Source organism: Danio rerio, chromosome 18, assembly GCF_052040795.2.
Source record: "Danio rerio strain M-AB ecotype USA chromosome 18, GRCz13ab, whole genome shotgun sequence".
Taxonomy (NCBI): domain Eukaryota; kingdom Metazoa; phylum Chordata; class Actinopteri; order Cypriniformes; family Danionidae; genus Danio; species Danio rerio.
In genome coordinates this window covers 24,851,481-24,873,898 of record NC_141038.1, presented here as the reverse complement: position 1 = coordinate 24,873,898, position 22,418 = coordinate 24,851,481, and the positions used below count along the sequence as shown (strand labels likewise).

General features: G+C 35.2%; 1 protein-coding gene across 2 annotated transcripts in view; it reads right to left on the bottom strand.

Annotated features, from left to right (window-relative positions):
* mctp2a (multiple C2 domains, transmembrane 2a) overlaps positions 1-22,007 on the bottom strand; it is a 90,070-nt gene extending 68,063 nt beyond the window's left edge. Inside the window, exons 1-4 of one of the 2 annotated variants that reach the window (XM_087293157.1) lie at positions 21,384-22,007; positions 12,997-13,664; positions 10,613-10,666; positions 10,353-10,464 (exon numbers count right to left, since the gene is read on the bottom strand). In XM_087293157.1, the coding sequence (XP_087149283.1) occupies positions 10,353-10,464; positions 10,613-10,666; positions 12,997-13,620 (790 nt within the window). In that variant the 5' untranslated portion in view covers positions 13,621-13,664; positions 21,384-22,007. Of the gene's footprint in view, positions 1-10,352; positions 10,465-10,612; positions 10,667-12,996; positions 13,665-20,310; positions 20,438-21,383 lie in introns of those variants that run through there. The other variant, XM_087293158.1, reaches the window with a different exon arrangement.
* Between the last annotated feature and the right edge of the window lie 411 nt (positions 22,008-22,418).

The window sequence follows — 22,418 nt, the reverse complement described above, 5'->3', positions numbered from 1 at the left end:
TTGCTTCATAAGACTGTTGTATCATTAGGAGAGACACAGGGATTTATTTAGACTTTTTTGTTTGTTTATGTTTATTTGACCATTGACTAGCATGGATTCAGCTAAACATCTTCTTTATTGTTCCTACATCTTCAATTTCCTGAGATTGAGTAAATTACCTGTAAATTTTCATTTTTAGTTGAACTATCCCTTTAACAAGCCTACTCATTGGTGCAACAGCCACAAACAAAATAAGTTAACTCAACCACAGACAAACCATTTGATAAATTAGCAGCAGAAAGGCACCACTAGGGATGTCAATTCAATACACTAAATGGTCACATTTACAATAAGGTTAATTAGTTTATGTTAATTAATGCATTTACTAACATGAATAAACAATGAACAATACATCTACTACTACTGTATTTGTTCATGTTAGTTAAAGTTAATGTTAACAATCATGAACTTGGCATGGACTAAAGCAGGGGTCTCAAAGTCAATTTACCTGGGGGTCAATTTACCTTAAGTCTGGGTGAGGCTGGGCCCCATAAGGGATTTCACAAAAAAAAGTCCTCAAATGTCATTATTAACAGTTTTAATTATTTCTTCTGAACATAAAGTGTCCTGAACATTAATAGAACATTGAGTGAAGATTATGAACAGTTCTTCTGAACATGGCATCTTTTGCCTACTTCTTGCTGCCAGAGACTTGACAGCGCTTCTTCTCACAAATCTGAACCACATTTGGCTTTAGACCGGAATCAGTTAAGACCCTCAGTATGGCTTGAAGATGATCATCATTAAGTCTAGACCTGTACTTTGACTTATTGAAGTCCTAGGGAAAAAAGTGGGGGAACTCACTCAAAACTTCCATTCCCTCACCTAAAAAAAGGCGTATATATGTATAAATAAAACACCCCCACCCCACTCCAGTCACATCAGTCTGTACCAGTCTGTATCTACCTATAATATATATAAGATGCAGGGCAGGCACGTGCACACATAGGGCTCAACCTGTGCAGAGCACATGCCCTTTTTAGTCTTGCATAGAAAGTGCCCTTCCAAAATGATCAAAAGTGCCCCCGCAACGCGACACACCCTCGGTCCCGCCCTTCAGTAGGCGCGCGATAACACCGCTCTTGAGTACGCGCGCGACAACACAGCTGATCAGAACGCGCGCGACAACACAGCTGATCAGAACGCGCACGACAACGCGCATTGAGTGACAAGTGCGCTGTGTTCGGATAGAATCAGCAGAGCGGGGAGCGCTCTCTCTCCCTGCTCCGCTGATTCTGTCAGTGTACAGCGGTCAGCGCGGGCCACAAAATATTGCACTGAGGGCCGCAAATGGCCCGCGGGCCGCGAGTTTCAGACCCCTGGACTAAAGCATTAGTAAATGTTAAATTATGATTAATAAATGCTGTACATGTGTTGTTCATGATTAGTTAATGTTAGTAAATGCATTAACTAATAAACCTTATTGTAAAATGTTACCCACTAAATTAATTAGCTATAGGGAAACACATAAATTAATTTTTGCAATTAATCCACACGCACAGTAGAAAAAAAAAAGAAACACTATGGAAGAGAGTGGATATACTTTAGGTGTCACATTCTTCAAAATATATGTTGTGTTCACAAGATAAAAAAACTCAAGTATGGTTGGGACAAGAGGAAAGAGAATAAATCTTGACAACACTTTTTTTTTTTTTGGATGAACTATTTGAGGCAGCTCTAACATTTCAGTTTGAGATTAATGAATCTGATAAACATCATTTCATTCTAAAACATTTACATTGTTTATAGCAAATTCTTTTAACAATCTTCACAATCTGAGGAATTAGAATTCTTGAGATTCCAGGACCCACCTAGAAGACAAAATTTCAGTCAATAACAGTTGAACCTTAAGTTGTGTCTGTGGTAATCCTATTAAGGCAGAACTGTTATCACAGTAACTCTTTAGTTTCACTTATGCTAATAAACAGGCTTTACATGTTTTGATGTGTTTACATGTGTTCTTTTCTATTGTGAAATAAATCCCGATTCTTACAGTTTTTTACAATGGCTATGACACTTTTTTCAATACATTTATCAAGTTTGCTAAACTCTTAACGCAGCAACACACCTAAAACACACAATTGGCAAAACAATTTCATGTTCAAAATCACACATTATAAACTAAACCTCTAAACTACTTTTCAAAATACAATAATAAACGAACACACTACAACATGTCTAACAAAACACTGCAAACATGTTTCAAAATGAAACTATTGTTTAAAACACAAACACATGTTCTCTTCAAACATAAACATTCAGTCAATCAGAACACACTGACAATAAAAACACTATCATCAGCTGACATTACAGAAACTTTAGTTTATGTGTCAGCTCTGCCCTTATATTTGAAGTCTCGTTACAGTTTTGTTTCGTTGGGTTAAGTAAATGCATGCATTTTCTTTCTTTTACTGCAAAAATTCTTTACAAAACGAAGAAAAAAATAGCTTTATAAAATTTACAGTTTATGTAAAAAAAAAAATACAGACACAGAATTTCTGCAGTACAGACTTTTTTTGCAGAAGGACATCAGAAGCACCACAATTACAATAAAATAACAAAGTAATCTTCTATTCTGCCCAGGCTTTTGCCACATGTTCTCATCCACATTATACTTGATATCTTCTGAGGCCCAGCACGGTAACTGTGGCCCTATGGCCTATTATGTTTTTCCTACAGCGACATCCCCAGCCTTGTCAACATTGAAAATTTCATGTGGTACTTGATTGGCCTCTAACTTCATGACTCTCTGAAAGTAATTAGACACAGTGTATGCAAATGCTGTACTGTATATGTACTGTATGTACTAATGAACTCCAGGTTTAAAGAGTAGTTTACTTCGAAACACACTGTGTATTGTACTATATTGCATAATCTTACATGGGCGTATTGGTGACAGAGTTATATATATATATATAAAAAATAATGTATATGAGAAACATCATATTGCGGTTACATATATATATATATATTTATATAACTGCAATATGCTGTTTCTCATTGGCAATTGAATAAAATATAAGGAATATATTTGTGTTTCAATTCACAATTAGAACAGCTGTTCACTATGACTTTATCCTATATAATTTCTGTTTAGAACATGGTGTTATCTGTTCTGACATACTGTGCTAAAGCATTTGTAAATTTGACTGTAAAATTACATTGTTTTGTTCTTGGTTGTGCTTGTGTGTAAAATAAGTTAAAGCATTTTAAATTTGTGTTAACTGGATGCATTTTGTGTCAAAGCAACAAGAAATGTGTTAATTGTATAGCCCACGAAGACGGATGTTGTGCTAACTGTGTTAAGAGTTTAGGAAACTTGTTAAATGTATTGATAAAAGTGTCATAGCAATTGTAAAAAACTGTAATAGTGCAACCTGCAAAACTACAAAGGTTGTAAAAGTGATTTCCACAGAACTAAAATGCCAGTCATTTACAGTTTTTTACAATTGCTATGACAACTGCAATATGAGTCTCTCATATATATATATATATATATATATATATATATATATATATATATATATATATATATATATATATATATGACAGCTGATTCCCATCTAGAAAGCACACTCATGTCTTGTTTTGGTTTTTCCAATCACATGATCATATGTTCTAATAGAGGACTCTTGAGGTTTTTGAAAGGAACATCAAAGAACTCTGTCACCAATACGTCCATGTAAGATTATGCAATACAGTCATTACTGTACTATACACAGTGTGTTTTGCAGTAAACTACTCTTTAAACCTGGAGTTCATTAGTACATACAGTACATATACAGCATTTGCATACACTGTGTCTAATTACTTTCAGAGAGTCATGAAGTTAGAGGCCAATCAAGTACCACATGAAATTTTCAATGTTGACAAGGCTGGGGATGTCGCCGTAGGAAAAACATAATAGGCCAAAAGGCCACAGTTACCGTGCCGGGCCACAGAAGATATCAAGTATAATGTGGATGAGAACATGTGGCAAAAGACCGGGCAGAATAGAAGATTACTTTGTTATTTTATTATAATTGTGGTGCTTTTCCTGTTTGCAGTGATGTCCTTCTGCAAAAAAAGTCTGTACTGCAGAAATTCTGTGTCTGTATTTTTTTTACATAAACTGTAAATTTTATAAAGCAATTTTTTTTCTTCGTTTTGTATAGAATTTTTGCCGTAAACGAAAGAAAATGCATGCGTTTACTTAACCCAACGAAACAAAACTGTAACGAGACTTCAAATATAAGGGCAGAGCTGACACATAAACTAATGGAGTTTCTGTAATGTCAGCTGATGATAGTGTTTTTATTGTCAGTGTGTTCTGATTGACTGAATGTTTATGTTTGAAGAGAACATGTGTTTGTGTTTTGAACAATAATTTCATTTTGAAACATGATTGCAGTGTTTTGTTAGACATGGTGTAGTGTGTTTGTTTATTATTGTATTTTGAAAAGTAGTTTAGAGGTTTAGTTTACAATGTGTGATTTTGAGCATAAAATTAACTGTTTTGCCAATTGTGTATTTTAGGTGTGTTGTTGCGTTAAGAGTTTAGCAAACTTGTTAAATGTATTGAAAAAAGTGTCATAGCCATTGTAAAAAACTGTAACATAGTTACCTTTATTAGTGTGTTGAACAGTTTTATTACTGTTATATCAGTTAGGCAGTTTTTGCACCTTATTAAAGGTAACCCATTGTGTCATTTTTTACCAGGTGTAAAATAAATCTCTGATGTCACTAGAGTGCACATGTTTTAGCTCAGAATAACACACAAAAACACTGTTTATTACACACTGTTTAACTATTTGAAACTGCCTCTTTTAGGCTTTGATTTTTGAATTTGTGTTATTTTATTGACTTGTTGCTTTAAATTCAAATGAGATGCTGCCAGCCTCTTTTCAAAAGTAGGTGGAGCTACGCAGAAGATTTAAAAGTGTAAAGGCAGATGGCTGCTCTCACTCAGGGCTGTCTATGCTAATCACTAATCACTAATGAGTGGAACATTCCCCCTCTGAGTACATATGCAGAGGGAAAATGTCAATCAAAATGTTTGTTTTTATGTATTTATTTCAATATAATACTTAAAATTTATTTATTCCTTCATTTTTATTTCAACTTAGTCCCTTTGTTAATCTGGGGTCGCCACTGTGGAATGAACCGCCAACTTATCCAGTGTATGTTTTACACAGCAGATGCCTTTCTAGCTGCAACCCATCACAGAGAAACACCCATACACTCCTATTCACACACATACACTACAGACAATTTAGCTTACCCAATTTACCTATAGTGTAGTCTTTAGACTGTGGGGAAAACCGGAGCACCCGGAGGAATCCCACGTGAACGCAGGGAGAACATGGAAACTCCACACAGAAATGTCACTTGCTGTGAGGTGACAGCAAACCCACTGTGTCACCCGTACTTACCATAAATTCTATTAAAAATTTGATTTCTTTATTTTTTTACTATTAGAGGCTGGCTATATTCACACATTGTTCCTGCACAACTGTGTTTAAACTTTAAGATATGTTTGTGTCAATCTAGTTACAAGTGAACAATGGTAAATAATAGACATGTAACAGGGTCTAATACAGTACATTTTAAATGTGTCCATTATCAGAGCTTGTCAAAAATGCATTCAATCGGCCGACTTAAATCACAACAGAATAACTACTGTCCAGCTACTGACTTAAGGCCATGTCCACATGTTCATATTTTACTTTAATAAACAGTTTTCCCGCTTTCATTTTTTAAAATATTGTTTTGACATTTTGCGCCATGCTGTTTAAATAGTTAATGCATTTGCGCTCATATGTGCACCCATAGGTGTTCTGATCTAAAAAAGGAGGCACATACAAATTAGCCATCTATCTGTAAGCTTTGAAACAGGAACTTCAATTTTAATAACAAAAAATTATTAAACCATGTAAAAAAAATAAAGTTTCAATTTAGTATTGTTGAAAACTCATCACATTCAACATTTAATCACCCACTCACTCACTTAGATAAAGATGGGTTTTAAGGAAAATTATCATATAACTATAATCTAGTAAAAGCTGGTATCTCTGGGTATTTACAATGTCCCCTGCAACAGAAAAAAAGCCTCTCATTTGGGACTGAGGTTTCTGGGACAGAGATGTGACTTGGCCTAGGTTGACAGCAGTGGGTAACGTTGTGCATTGTCTTTCCCCCACTTGAGAGGACAAGCCATAAGTGAGATAGAGGTCTCTTTGCGGTACAAGTCAATGTCTGCATCAATCTGAACAGTGTGCTGTATTCTGCAGTCCCCATGACTGTTATTAGACGTATTCCCCAACTTGCAGGCACGAGCACACATAGGGCTCAACCTGTGCAGTGCACATGCCCTTTTTAGTCTTGGATAGAAAATGCCCTTCCAAAATGATCAAAAGTGCCCCCGCGACGCGACACACCCTCCGCCCTTCATTAGGCGTGCGACAACACCGCTCTTGAGTATGCGCGCTCAACCCCCCCTCCCCGCTTTACAGTACGTCTGCGACAACACAGCTGATCAGAACGCGCGCGACAACACCGCTATTCAGTACGCGCGTGGCAACAACACCTGCTTAGGTTCGATCATTTCCAGCTCTTTTTCATCCCCGCACACTCCATTTCCGCATTACTGGATCTGTAGCGACAACAGACAGCAAAGGATGATGGCCACGCCTGGACTGATGGGAATTGTAGTTTCCGCTACCTCCCGTTCGCTTCATTCGCCTGAGCAAATTTTCTCAGAAGACCTATAGTTTTATCGAGTCATGCGACTACGGTAATATCGAAAAACATTGCTATTGCGGTATGACGGTATTTACAATACCGTTACATCCCTAATATATATATATATATATATATATATATATATATATATATATATATATATATATATATATATATATATATATATATATATATATATTTGTTTTATTAAAAACAAGCTTAGATTTGCCCATCTGTTTTTTAGACCCTATGGGGCACAGCATGTGTTTTAGGATATAACTTTTGATCACACTTCGTTATTATTGTTTATTAATTGGTTTGTTGAAAATTAGAACTGAATTTAGAAATAGTTTTGAAACAAATCTTTGCGCTTAACAAAAAAAATAAATTATTTATAAGGTTAATTGATGTAATAATTTCCCTATCCACGAGAGCGAAAGTAGGCCTAAATAATGAGGAGGCTCATCTCTCATTCTCCCGCTGCAGATGCTCTGTTTAACTGTTTTCTTGCCAGTGAAACGCTTAGTTTTTCCACTTACAAAATTCGTTATGTAAATTGGAAATTCGATATGCCTCGTTAAGAGCATGCTAAACCAACAGGTGGCGATAAAAGCCTTTTTTGTTGGGTTCACACCAAAAGGGGAATGAATTGTTTTTGCCAGTAAACTGCATACAAGTCAGTCCAAACAAGGTACTGTCCAGCGGTGTAAACAATGCGGGAAAATGTGATACGTTTGCCACGAATGAGCAGAATTTGTCTCATTCACGTCTTCCGCATTTGGTGTGAACTCAGCCTTGTTGGAAAGGAGCAAATGGGGTGAAAACACTGGTTGTGGTGTCCTCAAAACCACACTGACTGTACCCAGAGTTTTAGAAAATCTTCACCGTGGCCAGAGTTTTTAAAAAGTTTTAGGTCAGTCACCCGACACTTAATTAGTGAAATTGCTTAGAAACAAGTGCAGTTTGGAAAATACCCATGTTTGTGGCTGATTTTTCCAACATCCCTCAGAATATCTTCCTTTGTGTTTAACAGAAAAAAGACACTCAAATGGGTTTGGAACAAGTGCAGGGTAAGTAAATAATGGTAAGTGAAAAACTGTATCTCTGTAACAAAGTCACGACTGGAAAGTGTAACAAAACAAGGAACTTCACTGCAATGCAGCAAATCATGGATTAACGACTGAAATAGTTGTTACCATCAACACAATTTTCATGAATTCCTAAGCTGTGTAAAATGGGTTTGTTCTATCAACAGCAGTGGTGTGTCACTCTGAGCACTCAAAAGTCATGCAGAACATAGTGAAATCAGAGAGAGGCTTCTCTATGAAATCTAAACTGAAGTGCTCATATAAGACGCATTTAAATACCAGATATGTTACATAACTATATACATTTTTATATATAACACACACACACACACACACACACACACACACACACACACACACACACACACACACACACACACACACACACACATGTATTTAGTATGTGTGTGTATGTGTAAATGGCAGTTTAGCAGTAGATTACAAATCATTACCATAAGGAAACTTCTTAACAAAAGCAGTTTCATCTGAGATACTTTACACAAGAATGTAGATATACAGATATGGCTACAGAGAAGGCACAAGTGATTTAAAGAAAATCACATTTTCACAGTAAACTGCGTCACAGCACAACATGGTTTTACACAACACATTTTACCACGTCATATAAAAGCATAAACATTTGTTTAAGGACATAGAACACATTTTGTATTTGCAGTTATCCCGAATGCATTTGTAAAGCAGTGCTGCGCAGGACTGGATGACAGAAAAAAAGGTAGTCTCTGCTTTCACTTACCCAAAAAATGCTCTGTTTGCACGATTGGATTAATATCACCATATCCAAATACTTTATAAATAATATTTTACACCTCCTCTGGTGTTTATTGTTTTATAAAATATCTAAAATAAATATAAAATTTGACAAAAAAAAATCTAAAATATCTAAAAAAAAAATCTAAAAATAAAAGTTATACATGGCTTAAAAATTATTTATTTATGTATTGTATATACCTACATTCTTATAGCTTTTGTTTGTTTTATATTGGTTTATTTATTTAATATGATTTTATTATATCCCATATTGGTAATTCTTTAAATTATTTCAATCTAGCTTAGGCTATTTTATCTAGATATGAAATTATGGTGAGAAGATACAAGATGTGCAGCACCTGAAACTACGGATACTGGAAGTCTGTGCTGGCATTTCTCCTGCAGTGTTGCTATCAGTGTGTGAAGAGGGGGAGAAGAGGATTGCAATGACAATCCAACACAATGGACAGCACATTGAGCACATTTTAAAAGTGGTCAGAAACTTGTAATTAACTCATGAAAGAATAAACCAAGTACATCATTGTTTTTACTTGTGAAATTCCAATTAAGTTTGATGAGTCAAATGACCCTCTTCCTATTGAAAAAAACAAAAGTTGGATCCAAGATGACCTTAAAAATGGCCACTATGGTCACCACCGATCTTGAAATGTTTGCCCCCACACATAAACTAATGTGCCACAAACAGGACGTTAATATCACCAACCATTCTCATTTTATTAAGGTGTGTCCATATAAATGGCCCATCCTTACATTAAAAAACTACTGAACTACTGATCTTATGGAAGTGTAAATTTCAGCTCATATGTGTGTATCTGTATTTTAAGGCTTAACTTTTAACCTAACTTTTAACTTCTATGAATCATTTCTGATTCCGCGTTCCTTATTTGCTTATAATATTTGCCTAAAACTCAAAAAATTTACAGTACAGCTCAGAAGGAAATGCAAAGTCAGAGAATAGTACAGATGTCATCCAATATTACTCTACCTAACCAATCAGATGTGCAAAAACCAATATGATTCAATGCCAAACACACACACATCCTTGTGGAGTTGTGCATTAATGGATTTGTTCTTCAGTGTTTGGACTTTCAGCAGTGAAACTTAAACCACACTGAATTGAACTAAACTGAACTTCAACTCTGGAAACTGGACTGACACAGTTTTCAATTTACTTGAACTTCTATGTAACGCTTTTTTGACACAATCTACATTGTAAAAGCGCTATAGAAGATTAATTGAATTGAATTTAATCCTCAAATAGGCAACATTCTAACACGTGGTCAACAAGACAATTAAAAACTAAAATATCATCAGAAGGAAAATACTAAAGACAAAAGCTAATCAAAATGCATGACATCTTGACAACAAAAACTGCATACAACTAAGCTGCATCTAAAAGTAAAATGACCATGCATATTAAAGGACAGAATAAATCAGAATGGAAGATTTTGACATTAAGAACAGAAAACCCATCAGAACACATGAATCATTCCACTTAATTCTCTGTAAAATAGTCACAACATAAAGGTGTGTCTTATGAATTCTAGGCCAAACTACAAGGTCAAAATGACCTAAATATAGATATAATAACTATTAAAGTAAGCATAGTGATGCAAGCATACAGCAATGCAACATCTACTGTATGAATTAAACCACACCAGCCAGTGTCCTCCAACATTAGTCATCTGTATTAGTCAGTGTTTAAGAGTTCAGTACCTGAACGGTCTCTGACAACCAGGTTTCTGCCTTCCTTTAGATTGATGGTGAGAAGATACTGGAGCTTCTGTAGACCTGCAGCACTTTGACTCTCTGTTAACCCTCCTGAGATCTGAAAAGTAGCGTGCAGGACACTTTGCTCAAGCCTGGATGATTTTTTATTAATATTAGTAACATTGGCACTATTCCAAATAGAAAAGCTACACTGACTGTGTAGAACGATAATGTCTAAAAGTACATTTTCTTTTAAAAATACTCACATTTCGTTCATGTTCTGAGAGATCATCAAAGTCACTGGTTTCATTAGGAGTGTCCTGAGGGAGAGATTAAGCTGTATCAGATGAGACAGTTCTGCATTAGTTTGCCTCTGCTAAGAACTGAGTAATGTTTGTCATTTATCTATCGTACATTGAATACAACAGATGGCAAATTGAGGATTTGGCAACATACACATTTCTTTCTCTTTTTTGAGGTTAAATAGTAGAATACTGTATATATATATATATATATATATATATATATATATATATATATATATATATATATATATATATATATATACAGTTGAATTCAGAATTATTAGCCCCCTTTTGATTTTTTATTCTTTTTTAAATATTTCCCAAATAGTATTTAAAAGAGCAAGGAAATTTTCACAGTATGTCTGATAATATTTTTTCGTCTGAAAAAAGTCTTATTTGTTTTATTTCGACTAGAATAAAAACAGTTTTAAATTTTTTAAAAACTGTTTTTGGGACAAAATTATTAGCCCCTTTAAGCTAATTTTTTTTTCGATAGTCTACAGGACAAGCCATCGTTAAAGAATAACTTGCCTAATTACCCTAACCTGCCTAGTTCACCTTTTTAACCTAGTTAAGCCTTTAAATGTCACTTTAAGCTGTATAGAAGTGTCTTGAGAAATATCAAGTAAAATATTATTTACTGTCATCATGGCAAAGATAAAATAAATCAGTTATTAGAAATAGGTTTTTAAAACTATTATGCTTAGAAATGTGTTGAAACAATCTTCCCTCCATTAAACAGAAATTGGGGAAAAAAATAAACAGGGGTGATAATAATTCAGGGGGGCAAACTACATAACATATTATATATAAACTGTAATTATGGTGGCTTAAAAAAACCAACATACTGTTATACTACATAAACTTACTCTTTTTCTTCCGTCTTCTTCTTAGACTATATTAAGAACGCATTTCCTCCTAGACCGGTCATACTACAACCACCAAACTAACTCCAAACTATACTGAATTAAGTTGCTCTTTTTTTTCTAACTGATCCAACTTACAGTTTTCTGAAAACTGACCCGGAAAATATGAAAAAGTCCCATTGACTTAACATTGGACCAAATTTTGTGTACTCATAACTGTCAAATAGTCTTAAGGTTGGGCTCATTTAACTCAGACTACCAATCTGCCAATCACTGATTACCTTTCAACTTACGAGCTACCCCCTAGTAATCACTTACTGCACCCTAGCAACTGTCCCATACACTTCCATTGTAAAAAAACTGCCATTGACTTTACATTGGACAAACTAACAACATACCAATTCATACTACAAACATACTAATTCATAAACAAACTAACAACATACCAATCCATACTAGAAACATACAAATTCATACTAGAAACATACTAACAACATAACAATCCATACTAGAAACATATTAACAACATACCAATTCATACTAGAAACATACAAATTCATACTAGGAACAAACTAACAATATAACAATCCATACTAGAAACATACTAACGACATACTAACATACTAGAAATATACTAACAGCATACAATCCATTCTAAAAACATAATAACAAACATTTAATCATACTAGCAACATGCTAATTCATACTATAAACATACTAGCAACATGCTAATTCATACTAAATTTTAAAGTTTGTTTACAAACTTAACTTTTCCAGTTTGACATATATTATTAGACATTATATGTAGTTAATTATTCATGCAAATTATTTTTTTGTGATGTAGCACTGTGCGATTTGGGGAAAATATCTCATTGCGATTTTTCTGACAGATATTGTGATTGCGATTTGATTTGCTACGTAATTTTGTAGGCAAGCTTCAGGTCAATAATCTGTAGACAATTCTGCGACAGCTCTAAAAAATTTACTGTTTTTATTTGGTGTGTGACTTTGGATCCAAAATTTTCCCATATTACTGATGTCCTGTTTTTCTTTGATATTAGTTTGTATATTACTATTAATTTGTATATTTGATATATTGTATATCAGACGCCTTTATCCCTGTACTTTCCTTTGGACCTGGGCATTCCGCATAGTTCGGTTGCGAAATTCTGATTGGGCAGAATGAAAGTATGCTCACTCAATTGGCTAGTAAGACCATCACACACAGACGGCAGTCACGCATTTGCTCAGGGTGGGGAAAATTAAATAATACATATATATTTCATATCACAGCCTCTTGTGATTAGCTAATGGCAATGTTTCAAATTGTGACAATGTTGAACTACTGTATGTGGGAAAACAAAGCTTAAATTATGATGGAAACTATAACACATTTTCCATTTTTTTTTTTTATAAATTAAACTTAAATATGTATCTCCAAACTTTTGTAGGACATGATAATACTCCCTAATGACTTACCAGATACTCAGCTGATCCTACAACAAACATAGACAAAGGAGAGGATGGCTCATGTTCAGTATGCCAAGCTTTCTCCTCAGATGAAATAGACATGTCATCTAAAGCACGAGCTCTGCCGAGGGCCGCCACCAGTTTATCTGAAGACTCTGTTGGCCTCCTCTCAGCATGACCAGCTGTCATCTGTAGTTCTGCAGATGAAGGTGTGACTCCAGTCACCGAATCCGAATCCTCGAAGTACCATGTAGTGGCTCTTTGACGTTTATCGGTTTCCGCTGAAACTGGGAAGTCGACGGGAGCTGATCTTTCTGATGGTGCTGGGCTGCAGACGTATGGGACGTCAGCTACACTGAAACGCTCAGAAAATGCTACACTGGAGGTTTCGCTAGCTGTATCATCTATGTCACCTAAACCGTCTGTGTTATCAAAGAAGGCAGAGGCTTGACTCGGTGTGCTGGACTCATCCTGTAAAGCCATCATGGCGCGGGGGTTAAACCTGAGGTCTGGTACTGACATGCTCCTCCGGTATTTCAGAGGGGTTTTCTTCTTCTTCTTTCCAATCTTCAGATTTAGCACAGGCTTTGCTCTCTCCCGGAGATTGGACCACATTTTCTTCCTTGGGTCCATTGTGATTGTGGATGAAACTGCACTTCAGATGAATTCACGACAAACTACGGAAAAAGACAAATGAAATTAGACGGAAAACTGTAAGGAAACAATGGTTTAAATATAGTCAGAGTAAAACATTACGTTACACTACAGTGTTTGTTTGTTGTAGGGTCAACAATGTAAAATAGGCATGGGACGATAACCGGATTTAAGGTATACCGCGGTTTTGAAAAGTCAAGTTTTTAAAACCATTAAAATTTTCCGTTACACCAGTCCTAAGGTATTTGCAAGTTTTTTTTTTTTACGTTTTTTATGACAATTTTGATTATTTATTTATTTTTAACAATAGGGTAACAATAGAAAAGGACCCTCCACATTACAAGTTATTGGTCAGTCCATGATTCAGGAAACATCTGAAAAACAAATAATAAACCAACATCCAGCATGCTGTACTGTTGAATAGTGCAGAGGCTTGCTTTATATCCAAAGAAAATATATCCAAAGATGCCTTTTAAAGTTAAAAAGAAATCTGTGTTTTTGAAACTAATTAAGACGGCAGAAGTCCATGACTTACTTAAATAATTTAGCCTGACATTTATTGTTTCAAAATATTTTAAATGTTAAAAAATATGTGCCATGTTCAATGGGGAAAAAGTTGTTGTTTTTTACCTGGACATTTAAAAAGAACATGTTTTTACAGCAGTAATTACTATACCGTTATATCGTGGAGCTGTGATATTTTTACCCAAGGTTATCATACCGTCAGAATCTTATACCAGCCCATGCTTTGTGGAAAACATGCCCTAATTCATGGAATTCATAAATGGAATTCACTATGTAGCAGAAAGACACAAAATGTGGCTGTGCACTAAACAATGAGTTATTTACAGAGCAAAGTTGCAGTGTTATTTTTTGCTTTATTATTATCATAAAAAACTAATTGGGGGCAACGAGGTGTCAGTAGGTAGTGCTGTCACCACACAGCAATAAGGTTACTGGTTTGAGCCTCGGCTGGGTCAGTTGGCATTTCTGTGTGAAGTTTGCATGTTCTCCCTTTGTTCCAGTGGGTATCCTCCGGGTGCTCTGGTTTCTCCCACAATTCCAAAGACATGCGGTACAGGTGAATTGAGTAGGCTAAATTGTCTGTAGTGTATGCGTGTCAATTAGGGATGCTCATTTCGGGTTATTTTGCTCACCGATAACCGCGGCTCCTTAATCGGATATTAAGGGTTAACTGGTCAGATTATTATTAAATTATTATTATTATTTTTTTAACTTCTATTTTGTGTCTGACACATTAAATATTGCATTTTAAAATACTGATTTATTTTACCATGCGAACATATTAATAACAGAACATAACAACAAATCATCTTCACGCACCTGCCGTACATGTTTCCAATAAACAACCAGAATAAACTAAGGAAAATGAATAAAATAAATAGGCCTGCCCTAATTTTTACTTAAATTGTTTATTTAGATTACAAACCAAAAACACTGACTGGTCTTTTTTAAGAACAGGCATAGGCTGTTTTTTCCCCCAATCATATGTTTTTTTTTCTTCCGTCAAATAAAATAGCAGACTTCCTCAAATCGCTCGCTCCAGGGAAAATATGCATTTATTTAATGACCCGCTGTTATTGTTATAATCACAAAACTTTTTTTTACATTTTTAATAGAAATCATTATTTTAAAGATTATGTCTTGATATAAGGTTTCCTCTCTCTCTCTTCAAGTGTGCGCGCTGCATAACGAAAAGTAAATGACAACGCCTGCATATGTTGACTTTTTGTAAACAGTTTTGTTGTTGTTTTTTTCCTTTCTAAAAACACCTTTTATGTTGAAAAGGAAAAAAAAAGAAGTGCGCCGATTTCCTCTGCTTGTGAACAAAACCTCTTACACACCCCTCAAATATGCTGGTCAAGCGCAGATCTTCTGGTGCGCTCTCAAATAAACACTGCTGAAATGCGATTTAGTGCATTTATGTAGTGAGTATGTCTCCAACATTCATTAGATTTGCTAGGAATATTTCTGAATGTCTCCAATAGACTTTAATGCAACCTGAAGTAAAGTAAAACGGCTATAAACTCCAGCAAGATAAAGTCACTGTATGCAGAACCACATACCTTTATCTTTAAATAAATTAAAATTATGGAAACTGTGTTCATCATACCTGAAAACTACATTGTTTTTGCTGGCTTCACGCATCACGCACCTGTCAGTCTGTCAGCACGTAACCTCAATGGGTTTAACAAATAGCGCACATCACTTTTACAGAAAATTCACTTACCTTTTAATACGTTTTGGTGTGATTATAACCCGCTATTAAAAACAACAACAACAACTAAATGTTTAGAATGAGAAGCTGTGGAGGGATACATTTTGGTGTGGCGCCTCGCCATGGAAGAATGAATGTAGCAGGAACCATGCTCTTTAAAAGTTCTCTGTAGTTGTCTTGACAACACACACACTGCTGCTCTGGGTTGAGCCGTGTGCAAAACACTTGCGGCTTTTAGTAAACCATTCAAAAGATGGCTCCCTCTAAACGCAAAAAGCACATTCGATCAGCCCCTTATGCAGCGAATATAAAATATGTAAAACAATATTTTTTTAATCGTTTAACTGATACCATAATTCGGTTACAAACGGACCCTTTCGGTTAACGGTTAATCGATTACTTTGAGCATTCCTAGTGTCAATGAGTGTGTAAAGTATGGTTGTTTGTTAGTGATGGGTTGCAGCTGAAAGGGCATTCACTGCATAAAAACATGATAGGATATAAAATGTAAAATATGTAAAATATGCAGGATAAGTTGGCGGTTCATTCCGCTGTGGAAACTACAGACACCCCCCCCCCCCCCCCCAAAATAAATAAATTATAAAATAGTCATAAAAAAACAAAAACAAAAAAAAACAACAATTTACAAATACCTTAGGGACAGTATAACAGAAAATTTTAACAGATTGGCTTTTCAAAACCTCAATGAACCACAAAACCAGTTATCGTCCCATGTCTTATAATGTGTAACATAATGTAAGGAATTTAATTGAATATATATTACCTAGAACAGATTTTTGAACACTGAAATTGAAACTGAGTATTAAATGAGTGTAAAACAATCTGATTTCAAAGCGCCCTAGATCAGAATTAGTAACAAGTTCATATCAAACCAATTGGGGGTAAGTAAAAATTGAGTGACTTTTTAATTTATTTTTATTTTTTTAATTCTTTGGCATGATCATTTACAGACATACACTACAAAATGATTATATCAGTTAAGTACATCAACTGTTTATTACATATATAGTAAATGTACATAACTTTTTTCTTATATTCATATTATGGGCAGATCTGTTCTAATAGTTAGGGAGCTGAAATAAAAAGTGTTTAGGTTTTTGGTTTTGGTTCAGTACCGACAGACATCAAAGGTGGAGAGAGTAAAGTACAAACAGTACACTCTCACCAATACTCAGCTGAGGTATAGGTTGATCAAAGCACCTATCACACAATTATCACCCAAAAAAAGAAAGAAAGAAAGAAAGAAAGAAAGAAAGAAAGAAAGAAAGAAAGAAAGAAAAAGAAAGAAAGAAAGAAAGAAAGAAAGAAAGAAAGAAAGAAAGAAAGAAAGAAAGAAAGAAAGAAAGAAAGAAAGAAAGAAAGAAAGAAAGAAAGAAAGAAAGTTTAACAGCCTCCATCAGATTTATGAAATGACTGAGGTTTAGATTTATTGTAGTATACATCCGCACTTTGTTGTCATATTACATAACGTGCACCCTGTCTGTGACAGATTAGGTCCTGGAGCACCAAAATAGTTTCACAAACATACTTTAAGCTTGCTAACATTGTTGTACACAAGTAAACAGCATCTGCTGCATAGATTATATCTGTGGGGGGTCTGCTGTACTTGAAGCACATACAATATAGTTTAGTACAATTAAATGATCTCTAATATGCTATTTAAATCAGTGGTCCCCAACCACTGGGCCGCGGACCGGTACCGGTCCGTGGAACAATTGGTACCGGGCCACATAAGAAATCATAAATTATTTCTGTAGAAAACATTCCCCCCGTGACTTGGTTTCTTCTACTCACCCCTGCCATCTCACGTGAAATGGACTATGCCAAAATCCACCACGGAAAGGGAAGAATGATAGAATATTGATCATTGGTGGTTGTTGATAGTTTAAAGTTATAAAACTGGTATTATAGAGTCCAAATCAGCAGAGTATTTATGGACTGTGCATACATGTGTGCGTGCATCACTAAGTAAGTACCCGAAATCATTGCAATATGTTTCTATATGGAGTTTCACATAATCATACTCATTAGGGCTGTAACATGCCAATGCATACATTTAATTCGGCTATATGGCTGTATTATTGTTAATATGTTCGTCAGTTGAAATGTTTGGCACAGATTAGGGCTGTGCAAAAATATTGATATTTCGAACTATCGCGATAATTTTTTTCACGATAGTGTATCGATAGTCCAACCTGCAGTATCGATTCAAGTTGTGCCAAAAAACCTCCTACATTGCTACAGTAGATGTCGCTAACTCGCTATCAACAAAACGCTAAGTAGTGTGGTATCAGTAAGCAAGAGTGAGCATGGTGGAAAATATAAATGCCCCTCAAGCTTTTAGAGCTGATGTGTGGCTGCACTTTGGTTTTGACACTATACCATAGTACTGAATTAAACAAAAAATGCCATTTGCAAGCTTTGCAAATCTATCTTAAAATATTCGGTAAACACTACGAACTTGCGTTATCACCTAATAAGACACCACGCAGATGATTTAGTGGCACTGCAACCTCAACCGAAACCTCTTGATTCAAGGCAAACTACACTGGATAACATCAATAACAAGCTGCAGTCTGCCTTTACTAACATTGCAGAGTTACTGAAAACTGCATAGGAAGAATGGGACATCACATGGAAGGACCTGTCTTTGTAAAAGAAAACGCGTCAAACATGACCATAGCAGCACAGCTGGCCAGCATGTTGCATGTAAAATGTTTCGTGCAAGCCATCAATTTACCTGTGCGGCCAGTTTTCACAGGAAAATGTTCAAGATGCTGTCAGTCGCACTGTCATTTTCTAATAGTTTTCTGCATATTAGAGCACTGTGTTCCAGTTTTATGTTTACTTGATGCATTTAAATTTTTTTTTACTTGCTTTAGTTTTATAAATTATTTATTTCATTTATATGTTACTTTAGTCGCATATACATTTTAGGTCAGTGTTAAATAACAATATGCATTTAATACATTTCAGTGAGTTCTCTGTTCAATCACACTGTGCAGTTCTAATTAATTGAAATGGATAGAAAATAAATTGGAATTGGAATTTTAATTTGTCTGCTGATGCATACTAATAAAAACTATTGCAATATATCACAATATCTTGACCCATGAATCGTGATATGCATCATATCGTTAGGCCCTTGCCAATACACAACCCTAGCACAGATGTTATGTATTTGATGCATATAAACCTGGAACATAATCAGACCGCAATAGTGCAACTATCGCATGTGCACTGAGTTGTTCATGATTAACCAGAATGCACGAGTGCAGTAGCTGTGTTCACGTGAGGAACCGGTCACACTGGTCCATTGTAAAATTGACAACCGTTGACCGGTCCGCGGTAAAAAAAAAAAGGTTGGGGACCACTGATTTAAATAACTCATTTTGCTATTTTAAGGAAAATTTTGTCAATTTTTTTTATGCCAACTCTAATCATGGTTATTCCTGTGCATCTGAGATTTTATATTATACTGTGTATCTGATCCTTCCAGGTAGATTACAGGTTAACAGTAGGGCCTGCACAATACAGTAGATCATTTCTGCATTAATATCGCAATGTGTGAATCTGCGATATTCACCTCACAGGATCTTCAATGTCTGCTGAGTTGAGATTATTCATTCATGTTCTTGTCGGCTTAGTCTATTAGTCTATTTTCATGCCTAATTCAGAAAAATAAGCATATCATGTTTTTCAGGATATGTATTAACTGATATGGAATGCCTATAGTTAACCAGTGAGGCTGTATTTTCCTTTATTGTCTGTATTAATCTGCAATTTAGCTATGTTTTATTTTTAAATCAAGTATTTGATTATCACATCACATTTAAGGTCAAGAGGCATTTCTGTTATACATTTAGGCATCTATTATTGGCTCATAGTTTGAACATATCTAAAGCCAAAAGGCAAGGCACTGATGTCCACCATGTTTTACACTGGATCATCACAGTGTTGTACATTGTTGGCATGCAGTACATAGAATACACAGAATTCAGTTGAGGCAATCATTTGGTGCTTAATTCATTTATTACCTACACGTATGTTGCATTTTTTAATATTTATTACGGTTCAATTATTAAAACATATGCAAATCTTTAAACGTCTAAATCAATTGCATACAATACAGTTTATAAAGTAATATTTTCTATGATGTTATTATGAGACCTGCTCTAGTTTTCTTACCAAACAAACGGTTCTACTTGGATTTAAATTGTAAACATAATTATGCTGCTGTTGTTGACATTATTTTACTTTTTACGTTTTAAGATCCAGTTAAAATCATTCTGAATACATCCACAGTTTATTCTGAAGAAAAAAAAAAAATTGCAGATTTTCTCTGACACTTGTTGTGTGTGTCCAGTTTTGGGCCAGTATCCTGCAGTTTTACAATAGCTTGTACACACCTGACTGAAAGTGTCTAGTAATCCTGAAGACATTGAATTGCTGGTTTATCTGTTTAGTAGATTGGAGATAAGTGATCCTTCCGTAGATGAACTGGAAATCATTGTTGTTGTTTTTTAGATTGCCAAACTGGAAAAAACAAGACATAAACTAGAGTGTGTGCAGAGCACACGTGTCAACTGCAAAGTATGCAGAAAAAGTGCTGCTTCCACTGTCACATCACAGACCATCAGCCTGTCTGTGTGGTAGAACTGTGATGTTACTCAGAAAAATGATCACACCACATTTTATTGTTGATGGAGCAGGGGAAAAAATGACTATTTTACAATTTTTACTTGTTTTCAAGATGCCAAAACAAGGCAAACATTTATTTCACCACATATAAAAAAGACAGATAATGTTGCTTAATAGATTGCATACTAACATCAGTATTTTTTACATTTCTAAAAATTCTAAAATTATTTATACATTTATAATGTTCAGAACAAATCTAGTACAAGTATGTTTACCTAAGCTTGAGGGAAAGCAAAACAGCATCTGAGTATTTTGCCTAAATAATATACGGAGGCTTTTCATTTATTATTACGTTATTATTATTATTATTATTATTATTTTATTTATTTATTTTTCAAATTCATAAAACCATTTGTAAGTAGAAATTCTGAATCATAAACTTTGCTAAACAACTATTTTGTGTCTTTAAGACTCCTGATTTTAAAGAATTTTTACTGACAATTTGTCAACAGATTTATCAGCAAAGTGATGTTACATCACTAAAATACTACTAAACAATGTTAAACGGGCGTGCAAATTGTTTAGAGAGGCGTGTTGAACAGGTTTCTACATTTTTGTAGAACAAAATGCAGTAACAAACTTGGCAAATTAAAAGTTTAGATTGTATATTTGCTGTAAGCAACACATTCAGAAATTAATTAAATTTATAAACACGAAAGCTACAGCTTTGACAATGTATTATTAATTTGCAGTAGAAGCGATATTTGAAGCTCTTTTTTGAAGGAAATCGTTAACCCATTACAGTTTATTTTACAACTTCAGCAAATGAGTATGCTCTTACCTGTTTCCTGATAAATCACTGTCCGTGTATCATAGTAGAAGACATGAGTAAAAACAGAAATGAACTTTCACATCCACCTGTAAGAAGCAGTGCTGGTGTTTGTGGAGATTTTTCAGCTTCGACCGGTTTGTGAGTGCAGGGCGGGGTGATGAGGACTAGTTCTGCAACAGTTATTGGAGTTTCGGTGTTTCGCTTGAAGTGTCGATAAACCGTTTTTTAGACACAAATTTGCTTTTTAGACACACTGTAATGCCAGTGAACACGTCTAAGCTGCTTTATAATTTATTCGGTTGTCAGACTGCCTTAGAATATTATCTGAAGTAAAGTTTATGAGACTGAATCAGCACCTAATGCGTCGCACAGCCTGTAATGTCCACTCTTTTATTTGGTGCACATGTAAAATCAGTGCCATCTGCTGGCGACATTTCATATTGCATTAATACAAGTCGTTAGGGACGTTTTGGACAAGCTTAAGCTGCGTCCCAAATCGCATACTTATGCACTATTCTACGCCATTTTGAAGTATAAATAGTGCAAGTAGTGTGTTCACACTGAAAACTATAAAAATAATAAGTGCACTTTAATTTCCCGGATGATGCACTCATTCAGCCGCTAAAATGAAGTGTGTAATGATGGACACTTCACGCACTCAACGACCGCAGGTTTGCTCACGTAGCGGAAGAGGCGGAGCTATCGGACGCACATGTTGAATAACTTTATTTATTTTGGATGGTGAGAACAAAATTCTTCTACGAGAGTGATTATAGTGCCTCCCGATGGTAAATGCGGCAACACTCACGGCAGGTAATATTTGATAATTCGGTCGTTTATTTCACTGATTTGGAACCGTCAAACGTCATCAGGGAAACGGTTTGAATTTCCGCTTAGTAAAGAAACATTAGTGTGCCATTTGGGACGCCACTACATACATATACTATCCTGTTGAGTGTGTAAGTGCATAAGTACATAGTGCATGAGTGCATAGTGTATAGTGTGCCATTTGGGACGCAGCTTTAGTTAACTGTTCCGTTCAGA